The 13703-nt window shown below is 36.9% G+C and overlaps 1 protein-coding gene across 1 annotated transcript; it reads left to right on the top strand.

Annotated features, from left to right (window-relative positions):
* The first annotated feature begins 7743 nt into the window (after positions 1-7743).
* On the top strand, positions 7744-13314 carry SCG2 (secretogranin II). Its single transcript, XM_038585877.1, has 2 exons — positions 7744-7900; positions 11019-13314. The coding sequence occupies exon 2, from the start codon at positions 11033-11035 to the stop codon at positions 12878-12880; it is 1848 nt and encodes a 615-aa protein (XP_038441805.1). The 5' UTR covers positions 7744-7900; positions 11019-11032; the 3' UTR covers positions 12881-13314.
* Positions 13315-13703: the final 389 nt, after the last annotated feature.

The following is a 13703-nucleotide window of genomic DNA, read 5'->3' as shown; positions in this document are numbered from 1 at the left end:
GAAATAGTAACTTAGCTTCCTCCGAAGTAGGAGGTTCAATGGGAAAAGCAGGCAGTATAGGTTTGGGGAGATTTTCTAGGCCAAGGGACTGGGATGAAGGATGGCTGCTCTGAGTTAGATGTTGTTTAGAGTTTTGAATTAAGACAAAGAATGTGCTTTGGGGATGGGGACTAGAACCATGACTCATGAAGAAAATTCAGTAGAGATATTTCACTTAGGAAAAACAGAGTGGAGGAGGAGGCATGATTTTGTTCATAGGAAGAAAATTGAGACCAGCTCCACAGAGCCCTGGAATTCTGAACTGGGATCCATAGTGAAGCCTATAAGAGGTCATACTTCAGGCCACTGCAAGGGAAAAAACTCAAAATTTAAGCATAAAGTTGTTCAAAGATGGAATAACAAAAATGTCATTAAAAGATGAGTTGCCTATCATTAGGGGTATTTAGGTATATGCTGGAAGGCTGTTTGTTAGAGATGTGACTGAGTAGATGAAAGCAATAGACTTTCCAATCATAATAATCTATGAGCTAGTTTATATTTAGATAAAGTCATCTGTATTTATTCAAGAATCAATTTGAAATGAAATCTTTTTAAGTTGAGAAAGAGATATTCTTTACAAATGTCAGTACGATTTCCATAGTGGGAATAAATAATGGATTAGCGAGCTGGTCTCTAGAAAAACTGTAGAAGAAGGTCAAATATATTAAGGTCAAATGTATTTAGATTTTAATTTGGTTTTATGTTTAATGAACATTTCTGATATGAGAACAATTCAAAGATGTAGGAAGAAAAATTAGTGTTTCATTATGCCATCTAAGAAAGGCATAGAAATACCATATCTTTTTTTAGAATATTGTATTTATTTATTCATAAATAAATAAAACACAGAGAAAGGCAGAGAAGCACAGGCAGAGGGAGAAGCAGGCTCCATGCAGGGAGCCAGATGTGGGACTTGATCCCAGGACCCTGGGATCATGCCCTGAGCCAAAAGCAGATGGTCAACCACTGAGCCACCCAGGTGTCCCCAAAATACCATATCTTTTGATAGAGATAGAGAATCAAATTTACTATGACTTGTTTTAATTAATTAAATTTTTAGTATTCTTCTTTATATCAGATGTGTTGTACGAAATGGCCCTGGAGTAACTGCTTCTAGTATTAAGCCTCTTGGGCAGCAATACTGGGGCTATTTCATTTCCCCATGTTTTTTTTTTTTTCTTTAAATTTTTATTTATGTATGATAGTCACAGAGAGAGAGAGAGAGAGAGAGAGAGGCAGAGGGAGAAGCAGGCTCCATGCACCGGGAGCCCGATGTGGGATTTGATCCCAGGTCTCCAGGATCATGCCCTGGGCCAAAGGCAGGCGCCAAACCGCTGCGCCACCAGGGATCCCCAGGGATCCCCATTTCCCCATGTTTAAAGCTACTGAGGCAACTTCCCCAAATACTCACAGAGGACTAGTGGTACAGATGCATTTCATTTTGTTAATGTTTGCTTGTGGGGCTCTAAGTACTTTAGAGTTATTAAGAAACCTTCAAAAGGGGCTAGTTAAAGCAAAACTGTAAATTTATTAGCCATGACTCTCTTTGTTATTCTTTTTTATAAAGATTTTATTTATTTATTAATAAGAGAGAGACAGATATAGACAGACAGAGAGACAGAGCGGCAGAGAGACAGGCAGAGGGAGAAGCAGGCTCCATGCAGGGAGCCTGATGAGGGACTCGATCCAAGGTCTCCAGAATCAGGCCCTGGGCTGAAGGCGGCGCTATACTGCTGAACCATTGGGGCTGCCCTCTCTTTGTTATTCTTTACTTCATTTTTTGCTCCCACCTTACCCATTATCAGGGTTCTTACCTCTATTTTACAGTCTTTGTTCTGGCCTTTGAGGAATTTCAAGGTCCACCCTAGAGCCCTTTTCTCAGGTTTCTTTCATTCTTTTTAAAGATTTATATTTAATTGAGAGAGAGAGAGAGAGACAGAGAGAGGACATAGGCAGGAGGGGCAGAGGGAGAGGGAGAGAGAATCTTAAGCAGACTCCCTGTTGAGCAAGGAGCCTGTTGTGGGGCTCGATCTCATGCCCCTGAGATCACAATCTGAGCCAAAACCAAGAGTTGGATTCTTAACCAACTGGGCCCTCCAGGCTTGCGTTCTTATGCTGTAACTCACTGTTAATCAAAACTTAGCATCCATTAGAATCACCTAGAGGGGTTGTAGGACATCAATCACTAGGATTCCATCCCAGAGTTTCTAATTCAGTAGATCTGAGTGGAGTCTGAGAATTTGCATTGCTACTTTCCAGAAAATGCTGATGTTGCTGATCTGGAACCACACTGAGAATCACTGCTTTAACAGGTGCTTTAAATCACCCTACCTACAGCACTTCCGCCTTTCTTCAGTGTCAAAGTAGTAGATGATATGGAATACATCCTCGGTGGCTTTCTTTGGGGGAAGAGATTTTAGGTTGGAGAGCCTTTTTACAGTTCCTGACTTCATATCACACATGCAAGTGCCCTACCTCCAGAAGTGATATATTTGTTTCACCAAAATAGCACTCTAAAATCCCAACAAAGGCTAAGTGAACTGTGAAAGTCATCTGGTGAATCAGTGGGGGCACTGGACACAAAATGCTAAACTTGACCATGAAGATGCTAAACTTTGACCTTGAAGACTCTCCCACATCTCCTTGGGCTTCTGGTTAAAAGGAGGTGTAGAAATGTGTAGTTGGGTGATTTCCAAACAGAAAATATCCTTGTTAGAATGTTTGCATGTATATACTCAAAATGTTGATTCACAAAACAATTATGTCAGGAGAATCTGAAAGATTGAGACATTCAGTGTTATTTTCAACAAAGTAATTAACTTCTAGTGCACAAACTTCTTTTCCCAAAATCCATTGAGAGAGCAGATGCTCAAACATGCATGGGATTAGATTAAGGGAATGGTACTTTCTTTTCCTCCAAGCACCAGATGGTTCTAGAATCCAAAGGCAATGGAAAATAAAGCCCAAATTTATTTAAGTGGCTCTCTTTGAGAGTTTATGAGAAAAATCATATTTTAATACCTAGTAGGCAAATGCAAAAATAATTTCACAGCCAAATCCCATTTCACAAAGAAAAGAGGCATAGCGTCCAAGGATTAAAAGAGGCCTTAAATGTTTATTTAGTTTGTCTGGAGCCACCAGCAATGTTGTACCTTGATAAGAAGAGGAAGTGGGGGGGGGGGGGGAGAAGGAGGAAGTAGAAAAAGAACAATAACAAAACCCCCCAAAAAACAAAGAATAAACAAATACTAGTCATAAATAGCTCACTTTTCTTATGTGCGATTGTGCGATCTCAAACTTTAGCTTAACTACTGGGAATATGTTTTACAAAATAAGGGAAAGAGTAGATAAACAGAGTGAAAGAAAATTTTCCTTAAAAAAAACCCTAAACATAATTTGCTAGCAAAAAAACTCTAAACATAATTTGAAGCTCACATATAAAGGCAGTTCATTTGCCGAAGGGCACTGAGGGAACAAAAACATTCCAAGCTGGAGCTTGGACAGCACAATGATGACATGTTAACTTAATTCAACACAGCATCGTTTTGTAAAAGTCCTTATGTAAAAGGCAATGGGGCAGGCATGAGGGTACAGTGGTAGAAAACTGAGTTTCTGCCTCCTAGAACTGGTGGATTTTGTCTGAGAAACAGTACTGAGGGTACCCGGTTCCTGATTTATATGTTTTCTGAAAGCAATTTGGCAGGTTTTGCTTTTGCAAGGAAAGTGGTAAAACATTTCATTCTTCTTTGATAGTGTTTTTTTTTTTAAGTCATCTCAAGACAGGAACATTTATTAATAAAGAAAGTATACTACAGCTAAAAGAAATTTAAATAAAATTTGGAAGCAGTGCATCAGGGAGGCAAAGAGTAAACAAGACGTATAAAGAAGGAAAAGTGAACAGAAGAGAAGGGAGGCAGACGTGGGAGGAATGAGCAAGAAGTAGTTCAGGCCTTTAGGAGTCTGGGGAAGACAGTGCACACCACCCCCTGCCCCTGGTAAATGCTGGAGGACCTCAGGCCATACCTGCTGCAGATTGGATTCCTCCATGAGTCTTAACTTCCAAGGGAGAGAAGGACAAGGGAGTTAAGAGACACGGGAGAAGGAGATGAGAGAATGAGGAGAAAGAAGCCACATTGACTTCTGAATCTTAATTGCTTTCTTATAAATTGAAACAAAATGGGAAACGTAATGGAGTGGAAGAGAGATATATTTCAAATTGAGGGATTACTAAGATTGCTTGTACAAACGACAAAAAAAAAATCAAAGTCTGGTCTAAATGAAATATGAAATTGAGTAACAAAGAATGAAATGACTAAGATTTAAGAAATTCTGATCATAGAAACAAATTAGTTCATTCAAATTACTTAGATTTGAATTGTGAATGATTGGCTTGATCTTAACAGCACATGGTGAAGATTCAAGCTAATTTAGTAAAGACTATTATCATACACAGTACATAATTATTTTGAAAATGTTCAGGATATAGAGCTTTGTTTCTTGGAGGCAATGATAGTTGGCAATTTGGACCTGACAGAAAATTAAAATTTTGTAAGGAACATTTAAAATGATTTTATCCAGGCTTAGTAATAAAAAGATGTATAGGTTATCTGTAATATACATGCTCTAAAAGATCTCACGTCAACAAAAACACTGCTTTCTCTCTATACATTATGTTTTAACTTTGTCAAATAGATTTCTATTTCAGAAAATAGTTTTCTTTAGAACAAACAACTACTGGCAAAAATAATTGATTTCTAGAGTTATATTAAATATAACTCATTGGAAAAATCTATAGAACACAGGCTGCTGGTGAGTAGAATTTTCAAACTCAGTAAATACTCTCTTGTTTGGAAGACATTATAATATGCCACAAAGCATCAATAAAGCGATCTAATGTCAACTCTTGTTTTCTATTTTTGCTGCCCCAGATAGGAGTCTGGGCGTAGGCCATCTGGACAGTGATCAAGAAAAGCAATTGGGACAACCCCTGAGGATTTTGGTCAAAGTGGCTACATTCTGGACTTGGATCTTTAATGGTTGGATCCCTGCCATACTCATTTCTCTATTCCTGTAACCCAGCAGAGTGCCTAAATCATAGTCTTTATTATGGAAACACCTTTGGAAAGAACGAATTCAAATTGTACCTCTACCAGTTATGAGTGAGGCAACCGTGGCTGACTTACTTATTTCTGAATTTAAGTTTCATCCTCTGCAAAATGGAGATAAAAATAACTATCTATTGTAGTTACAGGACGATTAAATTAGGTTGTAGAAGTTCCAACTACAGTGGTTGGAACATAATGGAACTCAATAAATGTATTTATCATAGTATCATACAGTAGGCAGAAATTCAGTTATCCACATGTGGCTCATTATTCTACCCACACCTGTAGCTGATGGAGCCAGTTCATCCCAGCAGCTGCCTTCTAACATCTCCATTGGAGTTTTTGAATGAGGTTTTGCATGATTAATCTCAAGAAAGAGATTGACTTTGGGGCCTTAAAAGAACTATAGCTTCTGGTCCCTGCCAAAAAAGTTCAATTCCTGAACTAGCCTGATCAAGAGTGACTTCCTTGAGAGCTATTGGGACCATGTTGAACCAATTCAACCCTTTAAGATTAAACTTCCAGAATTTTCTGGGGGCAGTGTTGTTGATATTGGTTAGTTCAACTGGCCACACAGAACTCCTGGAAAACAAATTAGGTCAAACTCAAAGTGGCTTAAATATTTATCAAGGTTAAAGAAAATATTATGTGTATATAGCTAACAAAAATATCAGCAAAAGAGCTAACTTTGAGTTGGTGGTTGAAAAATGGGATTTTCAACCTTTTCTCTTCAACCTAGCACTAGACGTTGCTCTCAAAACTCATTATGAAGGACACAAATTTTGGGGAATTGGCCCTAGGGTTCCAGTCTGAGCCTGTATCAGTTCCATGTCAATCCATAGATGATGCTGGTCTGGTCATTTAGAAAAATCAAATATTTTCAATAGGAGAATAAGGAGGGAAAAATCAAGGGTAATTTTAATTTTCCCTTGTTTTTTTCCTAAAATTTAAACTATTCCTATTTACTTGAGGATTTCAAGAGAACTGTGGTTTACCTAACATAGTTAGAAACCATTTTATTTTATTTTTTGGAAACCATTTTAATAAAACCTGATAATGACATATCTAAGTGAAGGCTCTTTTCCCAGGAGGCTCTCCACCCCCCTGAATTTTTCCCTTGAATTTGAATATGGAACCAAATAGCTTTCCACAATTCTTCCCAAACACATCTGGCTAACCTCTTTCTTAGTGCTTTCCAATTCATGCCAAAATAATTAGTCTGTCATTCCCACCAGCTTATGGGTCCTTAAAAGTATATATATATAGATATATCTATCTATCTATATAGGACCATATATATTATATATATATGTGATATCATAAAAAGCTATCACACATATATATGATATCATACAAAAGCTAACACACATATATAATTCATCTTTGTATCTGGCATTTAGTAGGCATTACAACTTACTGGATGGATAAATCAGTGGCTGGTTATTTATTTAACTGAGATTTAAAGGGATCTCTTATACAGCAAGATACTTTTAATATTTATTTATTTATTTATTTATTTATTTATTTATTTATTTATTTTTATTGAAGTTCAATCTGCCAACATATAGTATAACACCCAGTGCTCATCCTTAATATTTAGAGTATGTTTCAAACCATAGTTTTTAGGAAACATATCTTTAATAAAATAGTTAAAAATTTAGACTTATATAAATTATTAAAATAAATAATCATGCTATCTGGCAAAGCAGAGCTGTGGTCATGAATTACAAATCTGAAAGGTTGGGAGTTAACGACTATATTATTCCCTGGGTATTCAATTCATTCATCTGATTCCATAGGCGGAATATATTTATAGCTCAACTTCCTCTCACTTGCAGATGAATTCCCATTACATATGTGTTATATTTTTCTCTAACAGTTAAAGAATCTGTTTTTTTAATTTAATGGAGTATTTTCATTAATACTCAACTTCTAAGCTTCCTTTTTTGAGACAGATGTTGTAAAAGATACCAACAGATTCATATAGAATCATCAACCAGTAGACCTGAAATCTTAGGGATACCACTTCAAAATTACATTGTAGCTCTAAAGCAAAATTTCAACTCCTTAGAGCCTTAAAGTTTATTCTCATACGAGAGAGAGAGAGAGAGAGAGAGGAGAGAGTTTTCCTTTTTATTCAAATAAATTTGAGTTTAAAAACAATGCTGCTTCTGGTCATGTTACGAAATACGACTTTCATTTTCATAAGGTGCCTTCCATTCCTCCTGGAGTATACCAGGGAACGGGAATGTGATTTCTTTGTGGGCAATGAAGGAAAAAAAAGTCCTTTTGTGTAAAACTTTTTTACAACGACAAAAACAATAGCATCAAGAAACACGTATCACCAGATATTAGAACACGGATGAGATTACAGTTCAATTAGCCATGTCCGTCTGGCAGATTTCTTTATTTCTAAGGGGAATGAGTGCAGAGCGTTTTATCCCAAGCCTCAAAAATTTTGATGAAAGAAAAAAGAAAACTGCAATTTTTGCCACGGAAAGGCAGGTGGCGTAAGCATGCAGCATTTCCCCCCCTCCCTTAAATATATAAAGTGATTATTTTCTCTCGGGTTCTTTGAAAAAACTCGCTTGTGCTCGGGTTTGTGGCTGAGCGGGTGACGTCAGTGTGGCAGTGCGGACCGGGCCGGCGGCTCCCTATAAGCCGAGGAGCTGTCCGGGTGCTGAAGCGGCCCGAGCAGCTCGCCAGGCGGACCCGCAGGAACATGCTGTGGACCTCCCCTGCCTTGTAAAAAGGAGGTAAGACCGCTTTTCCCTTGGATTTACTGGAAAGTTCTAAATTGCGTCTTCTTTCCTTAATTCCTAGCTGAGAAGAAAAAGACCCTTTGGCAACCTTATATCTAAAGAATCACTGAATAGCAACCTGCTGCTCTTCAGCCAATGTAAGGACACGATATGTACCTATAGAAGTTAATCTAGGATCGATACCACTTGCTGTTAGGTATTTTATGACCACCATGCTATTTGGATAACCATATGTAAGAAGTGTGAAAAAGTTAAGGATTTTAACGTCAATACCCAATTAATGTAAAGTTAACTAGCCCTGATATTTTTCTTTCCTTCATGTGTTGTTTCTTCTCTTAAAAACTAGATACGAAGCCAGAGATATAATTTATCTGTTTAATATTCTTAGCAGTAGGTTTCCAATCATTCCGAAGCTGTTAAACACATGAGTCACAGAGGCAACCAATTTTGGAACTAGTTCTTCTTTTCCTTTGACATTTACCTTACGAGAGCTCAAAATTAATAACCTATATAAAATTATTTTCTGAATTGGTATACTCTGAAAGGCTTACATTGTTATTTCTTAGGTTTAGCCCCAGGAAAGTAAGACTAGAATTATCTTGAGTACTGTTTTTTTTTTTCTTTTATTCAAGGAGGAATATTATCCTGGGTTATAGGTTGGATATGAAAGTTGATAATTTTGAATTACCATGAGGAAAACATTTGCAATTGTGTTAGCTATGATTATTATGTTTTGAGTGAAAGAGGTTGTACAATATTTTGCTGAAAAATTTTAATGGGACATGTTTTTTTCTATATCCTAATTAGTGGAATTTCTCAAATTAGATATATCTACCTGTATTTGTCAATGTTCCTAGTTTTACTTTCAGTAGAAAAGACATTTTAGCTTACGAGACATTAGTTCAAATTGTACATAGGATATTAGAGCTGTTGAAACCTTCTTCTGCATGTAGAAAAACTGCTACCTGGGAAAGAAATCCCTTGAGTCTTATTCAAAGGCAATAACTATGTCATCCAAACTGAAACCTTATAAATGACCAAGGAATAGCATGTGTTAGGCTGTGGTTTAAATACCTGCATTAAAAATTCTGCCCCAATTCCACAGTAAGCTCATCGACAGGATAATGATTTTAAAGACAAGCACATAACTCATATGTTAAGAATACTGCAGGATAAAGGTTTCAAAGTAAATAAGTTCATTAAGGTTCCTAAAATTACTATTTCAAATGCCAATGTTGAAAATAGATTATCAAAGCTAAATTAATCTTGAAATTATATATATAAATATATATATAAAGAAGAAATTATAATGTACTTTTATTTAAATCTAAAAATCTGTGAATAAAATTTCTTATAGTAAACATTAATTCATAGTAAATATTTCAGAAGTTTTCTCTGACATGCCTTTAAAGATTTTTCTCTTTCAGTAAATTAAGTGATCTAATAGGGATCATTTAAATAAATATATGCATTTATGCTAAAGAAATTTCTATAACTACAACCACTGCTAGTTCTAAAATCTGAAGCTTACTAAAATACCAAATGATGAAAAATGATATTTTCTATAATTGATAACTAATAGAATGTCATACCCACAAAACAGTATATATATATATATATATATCACAAAATCATGCAAATAAGATATCATGAATAAACTTGTGAGCTCTTCTTACATTTATTTGTAACAAAAATTGCAAATATTAAAATAGGTTTTCAATGTTAGCAATGCTGAATGTAAAACATGTAAAAAAATAATCCCCTTGCTAATTCATATGTGAGATTATAAGGCATTGGAGGAAAAAAAATGAATGAAGATTTTTAAGTAGGAAGAATTCAACATATCGTCTGTGTTTATCTAAATTGGGAATTACATAGTGGTTATTTTAAGATTTTCTAGCAGTATGAGTCATTTAAGATTTCACAGGTCCACACCAAAATAGACACAGACATAAGTCAAGCTGAATCTGAACACTCACAAGTTCAGAAATAGACTGGTTAAGAAAACTTATGTTCTCTCTGTAGCATCTGTTATTATTTACTATGCATTCTTGAAGGCTGATGAAAAATATAACCATGATTGCATTTTGCAAGACAGTCACAAATAAAATGATTAGAAGCCTGGAGCACAGATATTTTAAAAGTTTCCTTTTTTATTATTATTATTTATGATAGTCACAGAGAGAGAGAGAGAGAGAGAGAGGCAGAGACACAGGCAGAGGGAGAAGCAGGCTCCATGCCCCGGGAGCCCGATGTGGGATTCGATCCTGGGTCTCCAGGATCACACCCTGGGCCAAAGGCAGGCGCCAAACCACTGTGCCACCCAGGGATCCCTAAAAGTTTCCTTTTTAATATGTTTACACAGAAACTTCACTAGGTTAGCCTACTAGCTGGGGCCAGAGAATGTTCTGGATGTTATTAAGGTAGAGAACTTTTAAAACCGACAGTTGGGTTTGGTGTCAGAGTGAGAACAAGTTATTTCTGAAAAATGTATGTAAATAGAACTCATCCACAAGGCAATTCAGTATGATTGACATTAAGATGCTGTGTTACTTCATCATTTATAATGTCACTGCTGTGGTGTTTCTACAACAAAGTCAGATGTACAAGTCAGGAGCTAAACCACAGGATTTTTGATACAACATCAAGGAAATCATTGTGTGTGTGTGTGTGTGTGTGTGTGTGTACATGCATGTTTTCAATTAAGCCAGCTAATTTTTTTACCAATGATTTGAATAGCAGTGCTATATAAGGGAACTAAAAATCAGCTTGGAAATTTTTTATTTAAACAGACAATGCATACTAAAAAAAAGTACGTGTTTTGCAAATTAAAAAATAAAATTTGAGAAACCTCACATCAGTGTTTTTGTTATTATTTTAGCAGAGTGAATGCCATGCAAACTTGATGCAGTTGGGTAACAATTTTGCTAGATTCTTGTAGTTAGCTTATGGGAGTTATATAGGAAATATGTATGGCTTTAAAAAAGAGTCATCCTAAATGTAATGTGAAATAATCTCTGCTATATATTTTCCCTCAATGGTCAGTTACCTCTTTTGCTATAGTGTCTTCTAGTTTTTCCTTTCTATTAACTCATATTTTCTATGCTTTAAGGACATCTTTCAAACATGGCAGAAGCTAAGACTCACCGGTTTGGAGCAGCCCTGTGTCTCATCCCTTTAATTTTCCTCATCTCTGGGGATGAAGCAGCTTCATTTCAGCGAAACCAGCTGCTTCAAAAGGAACCAGATCTCAGATTGGAAAATGTCCAAAAGTTTCCCAGTCCTGAAATGATCAGAGCTTTAGAATACATAGAAAAACTCCGACAACAAGCTCACAAGGAAGAAAACAGCCCAGACTACAATCCTTACCAAGGTGTCTCTGTTCCCCTTCAGAAAAAAGAAAATGGTGATGAAAATCATTTGCCAGAAAATACAAGGGATTCCCTGAGTGAAGATGAGTGGATGAGGATAATACTTGAAGCTTTGAGACAGGCTGAGAATGAGCCTCAGTCTTTACCAAAAGAAAAGCCCTATGGCTTGAATTCAGAAAAGAACTTTCCAATGGACATGTCTGATGATTATGAGACTCAACAGTGGCCAGAAAGGAAGCTCAAGCACATGCGATTCCCTCCTATGTATGAAGAAAATTCCAGGGATAACCCTTTTAAACGCACAAATGAAATAGTAGAGGAACAATATACTCCTCAAAGTCTTGCCACGCTAGAATCTGTATTCCAAGAGCTGGGGAAACTGACAGGACCAAACAACCAGAAGCGTGAGAGAGTTGATGAGGAGCAAAAACTGTACACGGATGATGAAGATGACATCTACAAGGCCAATAACATTGCCTATGAAGATGTGGTTGGGGGAGAAGATTGGAACCCAGTAGAAGAAAAGATAGAGGATCAAACCCAGGAAGAGGTAAAAGACAACAAAGAGAATATAGAAAAAAATGAACAGATCAACGACGAAGTGAAGCGTTCAGGGCAGCTGGGCCTCCAAGATGAAGATCTCCGGAAAGAGAGTAAAGACCAACTCTCAGATGATGTCTCCAAAGTAATTGCATACCTGAAAAGGTTAGTGAATGCTGCGGGTAGTGGGAGGTCACAGAATGGGCAGAACGGGGAAAGAGCAACCAGGCTTTTTGAGAAACCACTTGATTCTCAGTCTATTTATCAGCTGATTGAAATCTCAAGGAATTTACAGATACCCCCTGAAGACTTAATTGATATGCTGAAAACTGGAGAGAAGCCAAATGGATCAGTGGAACCCGAGCAGGAGGTTGAACTTCCCGTTGACCTAGATGACATCGCAGAGGTTGATGTAGACCGCCCAGACCTGTTCCAAAATAAAGTGCTCTCCAAGAATGGCTATGCCAAAACACCTGGTCGTGCTGTGGCAGAGGCCCTACCAGATGGGCTCACTGTTGAGGACATTCTAAATCTTTTAGGGATGGAGAGTCCAGCAAACCAAAAGCCTCCATATTTTTCTGGTCAGTATAACCGAGAGAAACTTCTGCCGAGACTCCCCTATGGTCCTGGAAGATCTAGAGCCAACCAACTTCCCAAAGGTACCTGGATGCCGGATATTGAGAACAGACAAATAGCGTATGAAAACCTGAATGACAAGGATCAAGAATTAGGAGAGTACTTGGCCAGGATGCTAGCGAAATACCCTGAGATCATGAATTCAAACCAGGTGAAGCGAGTTCCAAGTCAAGTCTCATCTGAAGATAACCTACAAGACGAGGACCAAATTGAACAGGCCATCAAAGAGCATTTGAACCAAGGCAGCTCTCAGGAGCTGGCCTCGGTAAGCAAAAGACTCCCTGTGGGGCCCCCAAAGAATGATGATACCCCAAACAGACAGTACTTGGATGAAGATCTGTTAATGAAAGTGCTGGAATACCTCAACCAAGAAAAGGCAGAAAAGGGAAGGGAGCATATTGCTAAGAGAGCAATGGAAAATATGTAAGAGTTTTCATCAATTGCCCTACTTTCTTCCTCCAACCCCAAGAAAACCCCAACATTTCTCTTTAGTGTGTTGACTTCTATCCTGTTAACACTGTAATATCTTTAAATGATGTACAGGCAGATGATTCCATTTCACTGGGGTACCTGCTTCCTTTATTCTGACCTGTTCTCTTGTGTATGGATATGTGTCAATGTTATGACTTCTGGATATAAAAAATTAATCATATCCCTTATTCAAGAAAGATATCTGTGATAGTGTTTAATAGTGTATTTAATGGCCGTGGCATTGTTGATGCTCACATATGATAAAGAGTGTCCTATGATTCTCTTGACAGTTTTTAATATTTATTGAATTATTTTGTTACTGTCTGTAGTGTTTTGTGAAGTACTGGAGCAAAAAAATAAAGCATTATAAATATATAGTTTTATTCATAAGGCCTTTTCTATTGTGTGTTTTATTGTTGATTAATAAATGTTATTTCTTGACAACTGTGGACTATTCATTCTGGAGATGACTATGGAGCCCAAAGAGAAAATTCTTACCTTCCACAGCCAACGCAGGTAAGAAATAAGTGTAAATATATTATTATGCTCTATATACTTATAGAATGCAAAATCCTCTAACAGCCCACTGCTTAACACTTGCCTATGGCTTTCTCACATATATGATTTATGGTTATAAGCCCTTTATTGTCAGAATTATACCTTGCACCTTTGATTTATAAATAAATAAATAAATAATAAATTTAAACCTTCCATATCCATAACCAGAATTGAAAAAAAAAAAAAGCTATGTTCAGAGTAATCAGAAGTAACTACAGACT

The sequence above is a fragment of the Canis lupus genome, chromosome 37 (genome assembly GCF_011100685.1).
Source record: "Canis lupus familiaris isolate Mischka breed German Shepherd chromosome 37, alternate assembly UU_Cfam_GSD_1.0, whole genome shotgun sequence".
Lineage (NCBI taxonomy): Eukaryota > Metazoa > Chordata > Mammalia > Carnivora > Canidae > Canis > Canis lupus.
Note: the sequence above shows the minus strand (reverse complement) of the source record. Positions and strands in the feature narration are given on the sequence as shown.

Coding starts and splice junctions, on each gene's coding strand:
- SCG2 (XM_038585877.1), top strand. CDS start 11,033: ATGGCAGAAGCTAAGACTCACCGGTTTGGAGCAGCCCTGTGTCTCATC.